Here is a 20,702-nt window from a genome sequence, read left to right as displayed (position 1 = left end):
GTTGGATTGTTTCACTGATCATATTCTTTGGGTTGGGAGTGGAATACACTAAGTAGCATTTGCTATCAGGTATCCTAAAAAGCATGAACAGGAAAATGTTTGATGTGGTTGTTTAATATGAATCACCGGAAAAGGAGATAAATTTGAGTCAAAATGCAGGTGGAAGAAGTGTTAGAATTGATTGGCCTTGCTTAGGTTGAACCAATCAGTCATATTGGAGATTGTAAGTGTTCTCGCAGGGCATCAGGAGGTTTATTTCAATAAATGACAAGTTTCTGATTGAGGCAAATTCTGTATTTGTGCAATTTAGTTGTTTATAAAAATTCTCACATTCATAAACCATCGTAAGGGGGATTACAAGATAATAAAGTGTGGAGCTGGATGAACACAGCAGGCCAAGCAGCATCTCAGGAGCACAAAAGCTGATGTTTCAGCCTAGACCTGTCATCAGAGAGGGGGATGGGGTGAGGGTTCTGGAATAAATAGGGAGAGAGGGGGAGGTGGACCGAAGATGGAGAGAAAAGAAGATAGGTGGAGGGAGTATAGGTGGGGAGGTAGGGAGGGGATAGGTCAGTCCAGGGAAGACGGACAGGTCGAGGAGGTGGGATGAGGTTTGTAGGTAGATGGGGGTGCGGCTTGGGGTGGGAGGAAGGGATGGGTGAGAGGAAGAACAGGTTAGGGAGGCAGAGACAGGTTGGACTGGTTTTGGGATGCAGTGGGTGGAGGGGAAGAGCTGGGCTGGTTGTGTGGTGCAGTGGGGGCAGGGGACGAACTGGGCTGGTTTAGGGATGCGGTGGGGGAAGGGGAGATTTTGAAACTGGTGAAGTCCACATTGATACCATTAGGCTGCAGGGTTCTCAAGCGGAATATGAGTTGCTGTTCCTGCAACCTTCGGGTGGCATCATTGTGGCACTGCAGGAGGCCCATGATGGACATGTCATCTAAAGAATGGGAGCGGGAGTGGAAATGGTTTGCGACTGGGAGGTGCAGTTGTTTATTGCGAACCGAGCGGCGGTGTTCTGCAAAGCGGTCCCCAAGCCTCCACTTGGTTTCCCCAATGTAGAGGAAGCCACACCGGGTACAATGGATACAGTATACCACATTGGCAGATGTGCAGGTGAACCTCTGCTTAATGTGGAAAGTCATCTTGGGGCCTGGGATAGGGGTGAGGGAGGAGGTGTGGGGGCAAGTGTAGCATTTCCTGTGGTTGCAGGGGAAGGTGCCGGGTGTGGTGGGGTTGGAGGGCAGTGTGGAGCGAACAAGAGAGTCACGGAGAGAGTGGTCTCTCCAGAAAGCAGACAAGGGTGGGGATGGAAAAATGTCTTGGGTGGTGGGGTCGGATTGTAGATGGCAGAAGTGTCGGAGGATGATGTGTTGTATCCGGAGGTTGGTGGGGTGGTGTGTGAGAATGAGGGGGATCCTCTTTCGGCAGTTGTGGCGGGGGCAGGTTGTGAGGGATGTGTTGCGACCACTTAAAACTGTGAAACACATTAGCCTGGCACTGGGGTAAAGTTGTTAGTTTGATCTTTGATACCAATTCCATTTCTTCTTAGTAGTAAGTTCAGTATTTATGAAGATAGGAACACAGGAACACGGGGTAGGCCATTCAGCCCCTTGAGTCTGTTCTGCTATTCAATGAGATATTGGGTGATCTGCAGCCTAGCTCCCTACACCTGACTTTGGCCTACATCCCTTTAAAACTTTGCTTAACAAAAATTCATCTTTCTCAGATTTACGGCACAAATATTTACAATCCTGAAAAGCTCAAATTGGGTGATACAAAGTCAACTCATGGTCTACTCGGAGACAATGCCATTATTTATAAACTGTTCTTTCTTCCCTTCACCTTTTCTTCAGTAAAACAACCCAAGCCTTCCTTTGATCTCTAATAATTAAACCAGCCAGGAATATAGTCAGAAAGATAGCAAGAACTGCAGATACTGGAGTCAGAGATAACAAAGTGTGGAGGTGGAGGAACACGGCAGGCCAGGGAGCATCAGAGGAGGAGGAAAGCTGACATTTCGGGTTGGGACCCTTCTTCAGAAAATCAGGAATATAGTTAGGCCAACTTCAGAACAGGTAATATGACTATTTTTATTTACCTTAAATTTAAACAGTCTCAAAAAATAATAAACTTATGAACCTCATAATTGTAACAGTTGTGATGATTCGATTCTTCCTTCTACTTGACCCATACAATTACACTCCACATCCTCGTGTACAAAACATCATTTTGACAATTGGCACAATCATTCCTTAATGATTGACAGTGAAATGAAAAGTCACAGTAACAAATCAGAGGTTTTCCTTTCTTAAATTTGATCTGTCTGCTTGGAGTGGTTCCTTTTGATCTGATAGCATGACTGTGTGTTTCTGTTTGTCAGAATCGCTGTCTCCAGCAGAATAAAAGGACTTAAATAAACACTAAGTGACACCAGTATTAGCAATGTTACAAGCATTAATCCAACCACTTCATATTATTGTGTGAAGGAAATCTTAAGTATGTTTGCCACTTCATTTCTTTGAAGGGGTTCTATGGATGAGCCATCTCCTTTAATGGAAGGATATACCTTGTCCTAAATCTCGGAATACTAGGGTCTCTCAGGGTCAGCCTGTTTTAAGAAGAAATCAGTTGATGCAGTGTAATGTTGAAAAATACTAATAACGTTACTCAAGCGCCAAGAGTAATTTTATGACTGTAATATTACCATTGTAAGAAACTAAACATGATAAAATAAAGTCTTTTCTCTTCGGTTACTATTACTTTATGTTTATACTATTTATGACTAATCTCCTGCGAACTTTAGCATCTCTTAAAACGTAAATATTTTTCCCCTTCCATGCTCAGTGTTTACTATCAGCCTCTATTAGCTCATTTTTCAACTTAACAAAAGTGAAAATATTGAAAAGTTTTCTGGTCATGACTAACTCATACAGATCAATTTTGCTGTGTTTTATGGAGACTGTTTAAGGAACAGTTGTTGCGAGTGATGAGTAAATATGTCCCTCTGAGACAGGCAAGAAGGGGTAAGATAAAGGAACCTTGGATGACAAGAGCGGTGAAGCTTCTTGTGAAAAGGAAGAAGGTAGCTTACATAAGGTGGAGGAAGCTAGGGTCAAGTTCAGCTAGAGAGAATTACACGCAGGCAAGGAAGGAGCTCAAAAATGGTCTGAGGAGAGCCAGGAAAGGGCACGAGAAAGGCTTGGCAGAACGGATTAGGGAAAACACAAAGGCATTTTACACATTTGTGAGGAATAAGAGAATGGTCAAAGCAAGAGTAGGGCCAATCAGGAATAGCATAGGGAACTTGTGGGTGGAGTCTGAGGAGGTAGGGGAAGCCCTAAATGAGTTTTTTGCTTCTGTCTTTACGAAAGAAACGAACTTTGTAGTGAATGAAACCTTTGAAGAGCAGGTGTGCATGCTGGAATGGATAGAGATAGAGGAAGCTGATGTGCTGAAAATTTTGTCAAACATTAAGATTGACAAGTCGCCAGGCCTGGACCAGATTTGTCCTCGGCTGCTTTGGGAAGCGAGAAATGCAATTGCTTTGCCACTTGCGAGGATCTTTGCATCCTCGCTCTCCACTGGAGTCGTACCTGAGGACTGGAGAGAGGCAAATGTAATTCCTCTCTTCAAGAAAGGAAATAGGGAAATCCCCGGCAATTACAGACCAGTAAGTCTCACGTCTGTCGTCTGCAAGGTGTTAGAAAGGATTCTGAGGGATAGGATTTATGACCATCTGGAAGAGCATGGCTTGATCAAATGCAGTCAACACGGCTTTGTGAGGGGTAGGTCATGCCTCACAAACCTTATCGAGTTTTTTGAGGATGTGACTAGAAAAGTTGATGAGGGTCGAGCTGTGGATGTGGTGTATATGGACTTCAGTAAGGCATTTGATAAGGTTCCCCATGGTAGGCTCATTCAGAAGGTCAGGAGGAATGGGATACAGGGGAACTTAGCTGTCTGGATACAGAATTGGCTGGCCAACAGAAGACAGCGAGTGGTAGTAGAAGGAAAATATTCTGCCTGGAAGTCAGTGGTGAGTGGTGTTCCACAGGGCTCTGTCCTTGGGCCTCTACTGTTTGTAATTTTTATTAATGACCTGGATGAGGGGATTGAAGGATGGGTCAGCAAGTTTGCAGATGACACAAAGGTTGGAGGTGTCGTTGACAGTATAGAGGGCTGTTGTAGGCTGCAGTGGGACATTGACAGGGTGCAGAGATGGGCTGAGAGGTGGCAGATGGAGTTCAACCTGGATAAATGCGAGGTGATGCATTTTGGAAGGTCGAATTTGAAAGCTGAGTACAGGATTAAGGATAGGATTCTTAGCAGTGTGGAGGAACAGAGGGATCTTGGTGTGCAGATACATAGATCCCTTAAAATGGCCACCCAAGTGGACAGGGTTGTTAAGAAAGCATATGGTGTTTTGGCTTTCATTAGCAGGGGGATTGAGTTTAAGAGTCGTGAGATCTTGTTGCAGCTCTGTAAAACTTTGGTTAGACCGCACTTGGAATACTGCATCCAGTTCTGGTCACCCTATTATAGGAAAGATGTGGATGCTTTGGAGAGGGTTCAGAGGAGGTTTACCAGGATGCTGCCTGGACTGGAGGGCTTATCTTATGAAGAGAGGTTGACTGAGCTCGGACTTTTTTCATTGGAGAAAAGGAGGAGAGGGGACCTAATACAAGATAATGAGAGGCATAGACAGAGTTGATAGCCAGAGACTATTTCCCAGGGCAGAAATGGCTAACACGTGGGTTCGTAGTTTTAAGCTGGTTGGAGGAAAGTATAGAGGGGATGTCAGAGGCGGGTTCTTTACACAGAGAGTTGTGAGAGCATGGAATGCGTTGCCAGCAGCAGTTGTGGAAGCAAGGTCATTGGGGTCATTTAAGAGACTGCTGGACTTGCATATGGTCACAGAAATTTGAGGGTGCATACATGAGGATCAATGGTCGGCACAACATCGTGGGCTGAAGGGCCTGTTCTGTGCTGTACTGTTCTATGTTCTAATATGGCACACTGACCATTAGATAAGATAAGCTTGTTAGCACTCTGATTGAGCAGGTATATCAAAGCAACTTCTTATTCTGGCACATTCTAGGTTGTCACAAACTTGAAATTTGGCAATTAGATCCAAGTTTAAATTTAAATTTTTGCAGTTAAAGCATTTAAAGGATTTTTGTTTTGTCATATCCCAGCTAAAAACCATATTCATATGACCCTATAGCTTCCATATTTGATTGGCCTAAGTCCCAGCTCAGGGGATTCTCAAGATGTTGGCCAGACAGATGCTGTAGAATACACTTGATACCAGACACAATTCTATGTTTAGCACTGGGATAATTTTTGTTGTGACCATTTTAGATTCAAAGTGCTGCAAATAATGGCAACAGAACTTCCATTTCCATTCACGTGTACAAATGAGGTGGACAAATCCAGTAAGCAAGGAAATATTAAGTTTTCTAATTGAATGAGCAGTGGATTACTAAAGCATAGAATATTAACTGGATCTCCTTCTAGTATATACTTTTGAGGTACCATTAAATTTAATGATGCCATCCCAATGCTCTATAAATACAGAAACTAGGCAATCCATCCCTTTAAGTCAATGCAAAAATCTGGATAAATATAGTTAAATTGTTTCAGATTATTTACTTAAAACTTCATAGCTTCCTTTAAAGATTACTACTTCAGTATAAAATTAATTTTAACAAAAATACAGTGTTAGAAAGTTGCAAAGTCCTTTCAATTAAAAAAGTTAAAGCAATACCGTTTTTTTTCTGGTATTCAATCAGTTTATTTTGGTTGGTAACCAGCTTGCAGTAGCTTCCATTGGGCATCATAAACCTCAGGAAATATTTCTTGCTCTACTTGAAAACCCTTCTTCGGGTAATCGCGAATTCGTTCCAGAACAGCTGGAGAGAAATATATCATACAAACTTAAAGTTGAACTAAAATGCTGTTCTAATGTATAGATAAAATAGATACAGATTTAAGATGTCTATTCTACCTCTTCCATGACAAACAATTCCAGAATGATTTTTCCAAGGGGAAGAAGGAGGTATCCTAATATTCTACCAACTATTTCCCCTTAACCTTCAGAAACAAAAGCAGTTGAGTGAATTGTTAGTGTTCGCAGAACATTGTTGTGCACAAATTAGCCGTCATGTGTACTCACATGCCTGTGGATAATTAATTGGATGCTAAATGCTTTAAGTAGCTCTAGGTAGCTGCAATAAGAAATTTTTCCTTAAGTTGTCATTTAAGTAGGACTTGACAATTCCCATCTAAGTTCAAACAGATATCTTTCTGTTACTCACTCATTAGTCTCGGCAGAAGAACTGGGATAGTCTAGGGGAGTGGGCAAAGAAGTGGCAGTTGGAATTCAACGTGGGAAAGTGTGAGGTTAAGCACTTCGGTACGAAGAATAAAATCCCTTCTGTGTGGAAGCAGATCATTTGGCCCATCAAGTCCACACTGTCACTCCGAAGAGCATCCCACGGACCTATCCCCCTACCTCTCACCCTGCATTTCCCATGGCTAATCCACCTAGCCTGCACATCCCTGCACACTATGGGCAATTTAGCATGGCCAATCCACCCAACCTGCACGTCATTGGATTGTGGGAGAAAACCAGAGCACCCAGACAACATGCAAACTGCGCACTGACAGTTGCCCATGACTGCGATTGAACCCGAGTCCCTGGCACTGTAAGGCTAACCACTGAGCCACTGTGCTGCACCAAATGAAGACAAATTTCTAAATGGGAAAAATCTTTGGAAATCTGAAGCACAAAGTAACTCAGAAGCCCTAGTTCAGGATTCACCGAAGGTTAACATCTGGGTTCAGCTGGCAGTTAGGAAGGCAAATGCAATGTAAGCATTCATTTTGAGAAGGCTAGAGTACAGAAGCAGGGATATACTACTGAGGCTGTATAAGGATCTGGTCAGATCGTATTTGGAATACTGTAGTCAGTTTTGGGCCCCTGTGTAATGAAAGATGTGTTGGCCTTTAAGGGGACCAAGAGTAGCTTTAGTAGAATGATACTGGTTAGGAAGAGCTTGTCATATAAGGAGCAGTTGAGGATTCTGAGTCTGTACTCAATGGAGTTTAAAAGGATAAGGGAGGATTTGATTGAAACTTACAGAGTACTGAGAGACCTTGATAGCGTGGATGTGGAGAAGATGTTTCTGCAAGTAGGAGAGACTAGAACCTGAGGGCACAGCTTCAAAGTAAAGAGGCATTCCTTTAGAACCGAGATGTGGATGAATTTTTTCAACCAGAGGGTGAATACATCTAACAATATTAAGTGGTACTTGATGATGCACTGGCAATAATTTTTCAAACTTTCTTTGACTTAGGGGTAGTGTCAGAGGAAATCCAAATGATATGTCTTTGTTCAAGGGGTGTAAGGACAAGCTAAGCAATTAAAGACTGGTCATTTTGACTTTGCTCATTAGGAAACTTCTAGAATCAATAATTCAGAATAAAATCAATTGTCACATGAGCAAATATGGGATAATTAAAGAAACCCAGAATGGATTTCTCAAGGGGAAACCATGTTTAACTAACTTGCTGGAGTGTTTTAAAGTGGTGACAGAGACAGTAGGATACAGCAATGCAGCTGACGTGATCCAACGTGGACTTCCAAAAGATGTTTGATACAAAGTTGCACATCCGATTTGTAAACAAGTTAGAGCTCATGAAGTAAAAAGGGTTAAATTGTAAAATGTGGTCCTCACAATTAAACAAACCAGTCGAAAATAATTTGGAAAAAGATCATTTCTTTAATGTGGGTGACAGGAGTCTTGCCTACTAGTTAGAGAACCAGTGACAGCCTTATGTTGCTAATACAAGCTAATCAGGATGTTTGGGCAGAAACCTTCACAGAGCTGTCAGCAATCAGAGGCTGGCAGCTTTCCAATGCCATGGGTGGCACCTGCAGCAATGGTACCTGCCACGAGATCATCAACATATCCCCAAATAGAGGTGAGCGTAGGCGAGATAGAAACCGCAGGAAGGGGGTTCAACAAGAGGGGCAACGGGGATGAGGTTCTTTCTCCATTTGGATGCCCCTTTCTAATGCAGGGTGCCTCAATTAGGCAGAAAAGTGTATATGAATGACTGCTATACTTCCACCATTGTCCTTTCCCGATAAGCCCCTTGAACAACGACATATCATTTGGATTTCCTCTCGCACTACCCCTAAGTCAAAGGAAGTTTGAAAAATTATTGCCAGTGCCTCATCAAGTACCACGCAATATTGTTAGCTGTATTCACCTTCTGGCTGAAGAAATTCATTCATATCTCAGTTCTAAAGGATTGAGCAAACACAAGAGGGCTCGCGCTGTGGCCTCTCAGTTGGCAGACCCCCTTCCCAGCACTTGTTAAATGCCAGTTAGAGGGGTCCTCAAGCGGCCACTTAACCACCTCAAATGGCCTCCCACAGCAGGAAAGCCAACTGAAGGCTTGATGAGAATGAAGCCGGGGTGGAGCAATCGGATCACCATCCTACACTGGCCCCACTCGACCAAATGGCCTCTCTGCCCTAAAAGGCCCTGCTCTCATATATTAATTGAAAACCTTTGCCCTCTTTCCACATTGCACATGAAAGTTCTTTTTGGCTCACATTAAATATCAACATTAACAAAAAACTTAGACAAGAAATATAATGATTATAGAGCAACAAGTAATACTTTTCAAGAGGTTACTTTGGCTTGAAATTTCAGTAGAATTCTTCAGGTATCCCAACCTACCTAACATGTACCCAATTAAGTGGTCCATGTTACCCACTTGACTGTTTGGGTATTCATCCAGTTCCATCATTGGAGAAGTGACTATGGCCTGTACATTTTCTTTGTCATCTGGCCACTGCCTAAGGTAGGTAGCATAAACCCGACGCTCCATAAAAGGCTGTTGAACTAGAATAATTTTCTTCGCTGTAAGTAAATAGAAAATTTACAAAACAGTTCCATACAAAAGATTACCAAAATACTTCACTGAAGCAAGAACACAAGTACTAGAGACAAAGATAGTAATCAAAGGCAGCAAAATCACAGACAAACACATAAGGTTTAGTTGAATAGAATGCACGGATAGAAAAGTGGGTCAGCCCATAATGAATATTCTACAGCATGGAACAAGGATAGTTCTGTGACCAAGGATGTAACACACAGAAGATATGAAGATAGCTCAAAACAGAAATATATGTTAGAACGTGTAATTTCGGGACATTGCAGAATTGAAGAAGATCAAGGTCTTTTGTAGATGAAGCGAAAGGTCAATATCTAAACCAGGACAACTGGGCATTTTGCCAATAGAATAAATGGAGTCTATTTTTGATTTGTTTCATTGAAGGTCAGAAACATTAACCTATCATGGCCAGGGTTACAATATCGTAAGTAGAAGGTCATACAATACCCTTCACAAAGTGAAGGTGTCTTTTCAGATATTGTAGAAGATTATCACGTAAAAATCACTGAGGTCTTTTTACAAAGATGGTTGTAGGTAACTCCCAAATTGACAAACTGATCTATGCAAAGCTCACACCTGTTTCAAAATACAATTTAAAAAGAAATGGTGTGGATTCTTTGTGAGCAATGAAGGAAGAGTGCTCACTGTTCATCTTAATAACATTTACCCTCAGGCTTTCATTGGACTCCAGGGACAGATTTCCTCTAATCTGTGTCTTTCCAAAGCTAGCAACTTCTACACTGGAGCTGTGACAGCTGTGAGCAGGGCAAGAAGCACTGAGGTTCTTCAACCAATCAGTTTGAAGAATCCTCACTGAGCCATTCACAGTTCGTAAGGGGTTTCAAGCAGGAAATCTAAATTACACTTAAACGTTATCCAGAAAGTAAATCAAAATTTAAAATATAAGAGGGAGAGAGATAAGAAATATCCAGATGTACTAAGATAACAAGGTGTAGAGCTGGATGAACACAGCAGCCCAAGCAGTATCAGAGGAGCAGGAAGGCTGATGTTTCGGGCCTGGGTCCAAAACGTCAGCCTTCCCTGCTCCTCTGATGCTGCTTGGCCTGCTGTGTTCATCCAGCTCTACACCTTGTTATCTCAGATTCTCCAGCATCTGCAGTTCCTACTATCTCTGAATCCAGATATAGTATTTTTCTTTAACAAGAATGAGGCCATATGCTTTTAAAATTAAATCAACAGGGCTAGAGAGGATGTTCAATTATAGAGTCATAGGGTTATACAGCACGGAAACAGAACTTTTGGTTCAACATGTCCATGCCGACTAGATATCCTAAACTGATCTAGTCAATTTGCCATTATTTAGCACACATTCCTCTAAGTCCTTCCTATTCATGTACCCATCCAGATGCCTTTAACTGTCATAATTGTACCAGATCCCACCATTTCCTCTGGCAGTTCTTTCCATGCATGCACCACCCTCTGTTTGAAAAAGTTGCCTCTCAGATCCCTTTTAAATCTTTCCCTTCTCAACTTAAACCTGTGCCCTCCAATTTGGGACTCCCCTACCATGGGAAAAAGACCTTGAATATTCACCCTATCCATGTCGCTCATGATTTTATAAACCTCAATAAGGTCACCCCTCAGCCTTTGAAGATCCAGGGAAAATAGCCTAGGCCTCTTCAGCCTCACCCTGTAGCTCGACAGCATCCCGACAGCATCCTTGTAAATCTTTTCTGAACCCTTTCAAGTTTAACAACATCCTTCCTGAAGCAGAGAGACCAGTTTTGAATGTAGTGTTCTAAAAGTGGCCTTACCAACATCCTATATAGCTGCAACATGATGTCCCAACTCCCACAGTCAATGCACTAACCAATGAAGGCAAGTGTGCCAGATGCCCTCTTTACCACCCTGACTATCTGCAACTCCATTTTCAAGGAGCTATGCATCTGCATCCCTCGGTCTCTTTGTCCAGCAACACTCCCCAGGTCCCTGCTATTAACTGTATCAGTCCTGTCATGCACATTTATCATATCGCATAATCATGTGGCCAAAGATTTTTGGCTTTCTTTTTAACAAAATAAGCACAATTATACAAATCAAGTGCACCCTAATTCACCGTTTCAAACAATTTTCCTGGCCTATTCAGTTATTTTATTCCTTACAGGCAACCAGCCCAAACCTCAAGCTAAAATAAATTTAAACCACTATTGAAACAAGAGCAAAACAGTTTTCCTACAATATATTGCAAATGAATTAATATTCTTTATAAATTAATGTATTAAAAGACTATTTACATAACCCCTTCCTCTCTGTTCTGATGGATATTTATTGACACTCTTTCTTATCAGGTACAAACCTTGAAACTGCTTCTCTAACAATTTTGTGGAGGCATCTTCATAATACAGCTTGCAGAAAGACCACCAACACCACCATTACATAGCAACCATGCGTGAGTAATAAATGCAATCCTGGTCAGTAATAAGAATTTAATCCCAACACACAAAGAAATGAATGACCATCTTCCAAAAATGGGCTAAATTGGTTAACTAATACTTGCAGATTTCATCAGATTCATTTATTCAGTCTGAGAACGACCTAGCAGTGGGAATTGTGTGCTGTTTTAATGGCTGGCAGATGAATTCAAATATGATCCTTTTCATCACATTCTGTTGCCCTTAAACATTTATAAGGAGTCAAAGGAAAATGTTCACTAAAGGAAGTCACCAAATCTAAATCTGCTCTGCACCTTTCTGACACATTGAAACAGCAACAAACACGAGATGAGAAAGTGTGTAGGGACAATCCCAAGAACTACAGGCCAATTCATTTGACATCAGTTTGTGAAATTTTAGACAAAATACCCATTGATAAAATCAACAGGTGCATTGAGAGGACTGCATTAATTAAGAGGAGCCACCATAGGCTTGTAAAAGACAATTCATACTTGGTGGATCTAATTTAGGTTGTTGATAAAGCAACCGAGAAAGTTGATGAAGGGAATGCAGTGGATGTTGCCTTTGTGGATTTTAAAGTGTTTGACAAGGTATTATATAGACTGTTGGTTAACAAGGTTAAGTCTTGAAGAATACAAGATCAATGAGCAATTGGATTTTAAAAAATGGCTAATGGTGAAAGAATAAATTATGGTAAATGGTAAAAAATGGTGAACTAGAGCATTACCCAAGGACCACGACTTTTTTGAAATAAACAGGATCTTGGAATAAAGCGAGAATTTCAAAATCATCAATGATACCCAATTTGGTGGTATGGCAAACAGAGAGGCTACAAATTGCGCACAACTGGACATAAACTGGCTAGCAGGATAGGCAGAGAGTAATAAATAAAATTTGGTTGAGCCAAAGGTGTGGTGATGTTTTTAGGCAGAAGGGCGAGGGCGAGGCTATTTAGGCATAATACTACTGGTGTAAAGAGTGTACAGGGGCAGTAAACCTGGGGATGCAGGTACATTGATATTCATAGGTAGCAGGACAGATTGAGACAGTCACTAATGTGATCTAAGTTGTATGATTTATAAATATTTTAACATTATTTATTGCTTTTGAATTTTTAAGACAACAGCATATGGGTTTTTCTGAGTGTTTGAGGGGTTTTAATGATTTTAAGCGTTTCTGTAGTGTTAGTGGTTTCTTTTAAAACACAATTTTTGAGAAAGTCTTCATGGAGAGTAATTTGTGCTTTGTTTACATTGGGAGAATTTTATGAATGGAGAAGGTAAACAGTTGTGCATCAGGTTCCAGTTCAGAAGGCTAGGGATTATTATTCTTTTCCTTTGATTAGAGGAAACACCATAAATTAGAAAACAGAAATTCATTTTGGGCCTTCTTACAGAAGTCCTGATTGAAGCTGGAGGAGTAATGCAGTTGTTCCTGAAAAAGGGAGTTAGCTAGAATTGTTAAGAAATTGTTTATATCAGTGTAAGGAGTTTAGTAAAAGCTCTAGACCAGAAGTGCTTGATTAATACCCTGAATTAGATGTTTGAAGATGAGAAATTTTAAGATCAGTTGTATTAATACTCCAAGGAGAAACAACAGAATCTCAAGAATAGGATTTAACACCATAATTAAAATGATCCCTATAGGCATGATAAAGATGTCTCTCTGGTGTGATTACTGTAGAGGAAGCTTTTGGGATTAATGGGATTATATTATGAAATATGTGTTTCAAACTCTTTAAATGTACCACATGTAAATAGTCTTGTTTATCCAATTTTATCTTTTTTTTTGCAATAATAAAGTTCTGTTTTACTGATAAATCCAAATCAGCAACGTTGTGTGGGTCCGGACCACCCCACCAACCTCCGGAAACAACGTACCATCCTCCGACACTTCCACCATCTACAATCCGACCCCACCAACCAAGACATTTTTCCATTCCCACCCTTGTCTGCCTTCCGGAGAGACCACTCTCTCCGTGACTCCCTTGTCCGCTCCACACTCCCCTCCAACCCCACCACACCTGGCACCTTCCCCTGCAACCGCAGGAAATGCTACACTTGCCCCCACACCTCCTCCCTCAGCCCCACCCCAGGCCCCAGGATGACCTTCCATACCAAACAGATGTTCACCTGCACATCTGCCAATGTGGTATATTGTTTCCATTGCACCCGGTGTGGCTTCCTCTACATTGGGGAAACCAAGCGGAGGCTTGGGGACCGCTTTGCAGAACACCTCCACTTGGTTCGCAACAAACAACTGCACCTCCCAGTCGCGAACCATTTCCACTCCCCCTCCCATTCCTCAGATGACATGTCCATCATGGGCCTCCTGCATTGCCACAATGATGCCACCCGAAGGTTGCAGGAACAGCAACTCATATTCCGCTTGGAAATCCTGCAGCCCAATGGTATCAATGTGGACTTCACAAGCTTCAAAATTTCCCCTTCCCCCACTGCATCCCAAAACCAGCCCAGTTCTTCCCCTCCCCCCACTGCATCCCAAAACCAGCCCAGTTCTTCCCCTCCCCCCACTGCATCACAAAACCAGCCCAGCTCGTCCCCTCCACCCACTGCATCCCAAAACCAGCCCAGCCTGTCTCTGCTTCCCTAACCTGTCCTTCCTCTCACCCATCCCTTCCTCCCATCTCAAGCCGCACCTCCATTTCCTACCTACAACCTCATCCCGACTCCTTGACCTGTCCATCTTTCCTGGACTGAGCTATCCCAGCCCTACCTCCCCACCTATACTCTCCTCTCTACCTATCTTGTTTTCTCTCCATCTTCGGTCCGCCTCCCCCTCTCTCCCTATTTATTCCAGTTCCCTCTCCCCATCCCCCTCTCTGATGAAGGGTCTAGGCCCGAAACGTCAGCTTTTGTGCTCCTGAGATGCTGCTTGGCCTGCTGTGTTCATCCAGCTCCACACTTTGTTATCTCAGCAACATTGTGTGCTCTGTTTCAGTGAGTGACTACCTCAGCAAAACCAAAGAATGGCAAATATGTTCTATCAAGCCAGATTTCAATCTAGGATCTGACTTATCCTGTAAGAACATCAGCTGAGATCACAACGCCAAGATCCCATGTTTTGTTGGCCTTCATAAATGGAGGTATTAAGTACAAAAGCAGGAAACTTATGTTGAACCCAAATATAATGCTCTGATTATGCACCCAACTAGAGTTTTGCATCCGACAATGGGTGGAAATTTTACTTTTTGGCAGTGGCTGAGTGTGTCACGGTGTAGGTGACCATGGTGGTCTTCAAAACTTGGCATATGTAGCAACAATGGATGGGATTGTTGCTGGCATTCTGGTCATTTGAAGTCTTGTTGTTGTCTCACTGTGCTCTTTACTGTCAGTCTTTGGTCTTCTGTTTATCCTTGCAGTGGGAATATCCCCATAGATATATTAATTAAGCAATGCTGAGAACTTGGCAACTAGATGGGCTATTGCATTAAACACTAGCTTCTTATTTCTGAATCTGTTCCAACTGTGCGACAAACTTTGTCAATTGGGTTTGCCTGAGTGCTCTCCAAATAAGGAACACATCAGGATGCAAGAATTATCATAACACAGGCTCCTTTTAGAGGACCACAAATGTTGGAAATAAATGTATTTTATCAAATGAAGAGAAAATTCAAGACAAGCAAAAAGAACTTTCTCAACTGAATCATAATATGGCTATCATTGTTTAGAAGAAACTCTGTGCCCAGCAGTGCCCATATAGTCAGCATCGATCATCTTACAGTACCTTCTCAGGGCCACCTGAACACAGAGAGGAATGAAGATAAAAAGTGGATAGACAGAGAGTTGCCAAACCTCCACTGCCTCCTACTTCACTTCCCCCCTCTACTTAATGGAATGTACAAATCTGAAAAACGTAAAGTGTTGTTTTAGTCCATGAGCAGATCCCTAAGCTTCTCCACACACTCCTTTTCTCCAAACAGCCAAGGATTCCGGCATGGGGATCAATGCAAAACTCTAATTAACTGCTAATCGATAATCTCACTTGGAACAGGCACAGGGGCTTCTCAATGGAGAAATAGAAAGATTAACATCCTGATGCAGGAGGCCCTGTTTTTGCAGAATGTTCCCACTTGAAAAATAAAGTTTAGAAGAGTAAAGCAAATGGAGAGAAAATCGTAATGCTCCTACTAAAATTGGGAATCATACTTAGAATTATGTTTTTGTCAAATTAGTGCATTACAATTTTTAAGTGCCAGTACAGTCCAAATGCTGCATTTTTAAATGAGCTTTTTCCTTAATCTATCTATTTCTTTGTGTTACCGCAATCCTTTCCTCACAGCAATTGAGGCCTGAATATTGCAATCACTCTCCATAATATACCACCAATCCCAAGGCAAATTAGTCTTGCAACAGCAAATTGGTCAAGAACTAAGAAGTCCGGTCTGCAAAAGGATTCCAAATTTAAACAGTATTTGAAACTAAGATTCAAAGATAGGGCCCCTTAGCAAGTGGAACAGTTCTTCAGTTTTTTCAGTAAATTACTTTCTATCTTCCCTTGGTTCTGATGAAGGGTTTTCAATGCAAAATGTTAACTCTATTCTTCCCTCAACAGATGTTGCCTGACCGGCTCAGTATTTACATTATCTATCGTTTATTTTTGTTCCTTATTTCCAGCCTCTGCAGTAGTTTGCTTTTGTATCAACAAAATAAGCTGCTTCTTTTCTTCTCCAGCAACTGGGGATAATTTCATTTTAGGTGCTCAAGTAATGGAATTGTAAGCAAATTCTTCAATGGAAGGATTTACAATTCTGATTCTGACAACTGACAGATAAAATTTAGCCTAAAACTTCATCTCAGCATATTCTTTTCCATCTCACCACTGTAATTTCTTATACCAGGTAACCTTGGGGTGATTTTGATTAGCATTATTCACTTAATAGGAGCATGAATAGGATATTAGACACTTCAACACTGTTCCATTATTAAATAAAATCAGTCACACTTTTATTGAATGATAGAAAAGACTTGAGGGGCCAAATAATTTACTCTTGTTTCTATTTCTTATGATCTTATGGATAATCTAATCATGTCTTCAACTCTGCTCGCCTGTTGGCCTTGATTGCTTTGATAATCAAAAATTCTAACTCAACATTGAATACTGTCAACCATGAGATTTCAAAAAAGAACTAGACAAATGTTTGAAAATGTTGAATTTAGAGGGCTAAAGAGAGGGAGAATGGGACTAGCTCAGTAGTTATTTCAAGAACTAGTACAGACAGGATGGGCCAATTGGTGCCTTCTGTACTGTAAAACTCTGTAATTCTGTGATACAAACTCCACAAGTCTCTGGGAAAGACAGTTCAAAGATTAATTCCTCCTCACCTCCATCTTAAATGAGAGACTACTTATTCTGAAACTGTTTCCCCAGTTCTATGCTCCCGTCCAAAGGGATCTGTCTACATCTACACTGTCAAGCCCCTTCAAGATCCCACTTGTTTCAGTAAGATTATTCCTTATGCTGTTAAAATCCATTGAGTAAAGGCCCAATGCATCCAATTTTTCTTCTTAAATCAACCACTCCATCCCAGGAACTAACTTAGTGAACTTTCTCTGACTTGTCTCCAATTAAAGTATATCCATCTTTAAATAAATATTTGTTATCTAGGTGTCTCTCACCAATGGCCTGAACTACCCTATGTTTACATTCCATTTCACATTTGGTGATAATTCAGGTCAAAATATGGTTGACTTTCTCCAGGTTCAGCAGGTCATAGGTGAGGTTACTGAATTAGGCTGCTGGACTATTCACCTAATCATCCAAAGAGATGTGAGTTCGAATCCTACCAGTTTGACAATTTGAATTTTGTTTAATTCAGAGACCGACGAAACTGTGCCAGTTCATTCCACCTAGAGTCCTTCGGGTCATCATCTCAGCAGTCTGTCTGCAACTTGATGTGGAATTCCTAGCCATCATTGCATTGCTCAATTTCCACAAGAAATATGTACATAATAATAAATGGTCAGTTTCTTTTGTACCTGGAATGTTGTTGTCCTTCAGCGTTTGATATGCAAATCTTATGTTCTCGCCCGTATTAGTGGCTTTTTTTTCCAGTATGATCTTGTCAGCTGGCACACCTAACTTAATGGCAGTTTCAGCAAAAATATCTGCTTCTGGTTGATGCCATACTCCTGTTTTCAAAAATCATATTTATGACGACAAGTAAGAGGAATGAATTTCTGAATTTCATTGAGTGGTTGCAGTATTCACCAGTTAATGTCACTGTTACTGCAACAATAATTTCTTAAAAGACTAAAACTACATTTCAAGTAGCCACAGATGTAATGGGCAGAGTGACCCCTTTCTGTGCTGTAAATGTTTATACATCTTTGAAATATTCTAAATACCGGAAGAGGAGGGATGTGCAGAGAATGTGGGGAGAGGTCAGGTAGCATGTGAACTCATCCTGAGGAGAGACAGCACAGACACACATTGAATGGCTCTCTTCAGTGCTGCAGCAATTCAATGATTCTAAGTGTAAATAATTAAAAACAGTGGTATCTGGATTCGAGCGTCACTAATGAAGCGTATTTTATGGCATGTACAGAATTTCTGAGTTACATCAACAATCGAATCAACTTGAATTTATTTTAACATACAAAATATCACAAGATGATCCACAGGAACTTAATAAGATTGCAACTCAGTAAATGGATTTACTTAACCTCATAGCTGTAAACAAAATATTAAAACACTTTACGATTATTAAAATATCTTATATAAACAGTTTTAATTTTAATTTTTTTTGCACTACTTGCCTCTGTCAATGCAGATACTGTTTACAATTTAAAATCATATTATTAATGCGTGCTGTTCTCAATGGGATTGATTATCAACAAGTACATTCTGAAACAATAAAAATTCACAAAAAACTGTGAAAAAGAACATCCATTTGTAGGGCCTCTTTCAGCACCTCAGAGCATCCTAAGGTGCTTTACAACCAATGGCATTCTTTTGAAATGTAGTGACATCTGTAATGCTGGGCAATGCATCTGTTAAATTCAGCTCAGCAATTTTCCACAGACAACAATGGAATGAAGAAACAGATTGTTTTTGATACTCTTGAGAGATAAATACTGGCCAAGGCATTGAAAGAACTCTCCATTTCTTTTTTTAAAATAGTCTATGGGATCTCTTCCATCCATATAGAGATCCTTTCTTTAAACTTGAGCATAGCACTTCTGACAGTGCAACTGTCCCTCAGTAGTCTTTAGAAATGCCTGCTGAGAAAGCAAGAATTGCCGGAGAAAATCAGCAGGTCTGGCAGCAACTGTGGAGAGGAAGTAGAGTTAATGTTTTGAGTCTTGTAACCCTTCTTCAGAATTAAGTTTTTGCTTTTGTTTCACAACTGGTTCAAGTCCTTTACTGGACTTTCCCCTTTTTTGTGAAGATGATAATAAATTCACTTTATCAATTAAATTTAAAATTAACACAATTAATAAATAAGTTAAGACGACCTAGGTACAATTGTTTTGGTCAAACAGGCCAAAATTAATGTGAGATTTTATTCTAAGCATAATTAATTTTTCATTTATGACGAAGCATTGGCTAATTATTTAGGTAAACACTTTAGCTCAGCAGTAGCTTTCCCACATCTGAGAAAGAAAGCTGTGGGTTTAAGTCTTACTCCAAGGAGTTAAGTATATAACCTCACAACATTAACTTTGCTCTCTCTCCACAGATGCTGCCAGACCTGCTGAGTTTCTCCAGCAATTTCTGATTTTGTTTCAGATTTCCAGCATCTGCAGTTCTTAATTTTGACTCTGTTGTGAGTCTGCCTTTGAGTTGCAGGGGTTTTCTTGAACAGCCACTGTTTAGAAATTTGAGAATTGTTGAATTTCATACAAGGTTATTCTTGAAATTGCGACACTAAAGAAGATCTTGTATATCCAATGTACATTAATGATCTTGATACTGGTATTCAGGGGACAATTTCAAAGCTGGCTGATGGTACAAAAAGGAAGCAAATTGGAAGCATGGTAAACTATGAGGAAGACAATGCGGAACGTCAAAGTGGCATTAAGAGAATGATGAAATGGGAGGATACGTGGTAAATGAAATTGAATTCAGAGAACTTTGAGGTAATGCATTTTGACAGGAAGAACATGAACACACAATAGAAAAGAAAGGGCAAAATTCTAATGGGAATGGAGGAGCAGATTAGATTCCCTACAGTGTGGAAACAGGTCCTTTGGCCCAACAAGTCCACACTGCCCTTCAAAGCATCCCACCCAGACCCATCCCCCGATAACCCACGTACCCCTGAACACTATGGGCAATTTAGCATGGCCGATCCACCTAACCTGCACACTTTTGGACTATGGGAGGAAACCGGAGCACCCGGTGGAAACCCATGCAGACATGGGGAGAATGTGCAAACTCCACACATACAGTTGCCTGAGGCTGGAATTGAACCCGGGTCCCTGGCACTGTGAGGCGGCAGTGCTAACCACTGAGCCACCGTCCCGCCCTGAGACCTGGGTGTGTGTATACACTGATCACTGAAATTGGTTGGATAGCTAAAAGAGCAATTAATGCATCCTAGGCTTTATTAATAGGGACATGGAAAACATGAGCAAGGTGATACTGAACTTGTGCAAGGCACTTGTCAGACCTCAGCTGGAGTACTGTGTACAGTTCTGGATGCCACAGTATAGAAAGGATGTGAATGCATTGAAGAGGCTGCAGAAGAGATTCATAAGAAAGATTCCAAGGATGAGAAGCTTCAGTTAAGAGGGCAGATTGAAGGCGTTGAGACTATTCTCCCTGAACAGAAGAATGCCAAGGATAAATCTGATAAAGTTTCAATATCAGTGGGAAACTGGATACAGTAAACTGGCAGAAACTGTTCCCACCGTAAAAATATCAAGAACAAAAGGACACAGACTAAAAGTGACTTGCAGAAGAAACAAATGTAATGTGAGAGAAACCTTCCTACAGAGAATGAGTGACTCGGCTCTGCAATATACTGCCTGGTAGGGCGGTGAAGACTGGCTCAATCAAGGCGTTCCAGAGATGACTATTTAAATAAAACAATGTGCAAGGAATGGGGAAAGGACAGGAGAATAGCACAAATGATGCTCACTGGTTCAGACACAATGGGCCAAATCGCCTCTGTCTGCATCTCAATGCTACTGTGATTCTATTGTGGTTTTTAGATAAATTTTCTGATTCCACATTTAGAACTTTATACTATTTCTTCAGTGTGACATGTAATATTTGAATATTTGAAGGAAGGGGGTATTTGCTTCACTACTATATTAATATAGAAATGCAATAACTTAAATCAGTGA

At 41.0% G+C, this 20,702-nt stretch overlaps 1 protein-coding gene across 1 annotated transcript in view; it reads right to left on the bottom strand.

The window, feature by feature from the left end:
- Nucleotides 1-2,149: 2,149 nt before the first annotated feature.
- LOC125461450 (uncharacterized protein SCO4629-like) overlaps nucleotides 2,150-20,702 on the bottom strand; it is a 32,664-nt gene continuing 14,111 nt past the window's right edge. The window contains exons 4-7 of the mRNA XM_059652753.1: nucleotides 17,388-17,540; nucleotides 8,758-8,940; nucleotides 5,772-5,916; nucleotides 2,150-2,612 (exon numbers count right to left, since the gene is read on the bottom strand). Of these exons, the coding sequence (XP_059508736.1) occupies nucleotides 5,798-5,916; nucleotides 8,758-8,940; nucleotides 17,388-17,540 (455 nt within the window). The 3' untranslated portion in view covers nucleotides 2,150-2,612; nucleotides 5,772-5,797. The remainder of the gene's footprint in view (nucleotides 2,613-5,771; nucleotides 5,917-8,757; nucleotides 8,941-17,387; nucleotides 17,541-20,702) is intronic.

The sequence above is a fragment of the Stegostoma tigrinum genome, chromosome 19 (genome assembly GCF_030684315.1).
Source record: "Stegostoma tigrinum isolate sSteTig4 chromosome 19, sSteTig4.hap1, whole genome shotgun sequence".
Lineage (NCBI taxonomy): Eukaryota > Metazoa > Chordata > Chondrichthyes > Orectolobiformes > Stegostomatidae > Stegostoma > Stegostoma tigrinum.
The sequence above is the reverse complement of the archived record's forward strand: the minus strand, read 5'-3'. Positions and strand labels throughout refer to the sequence as shown.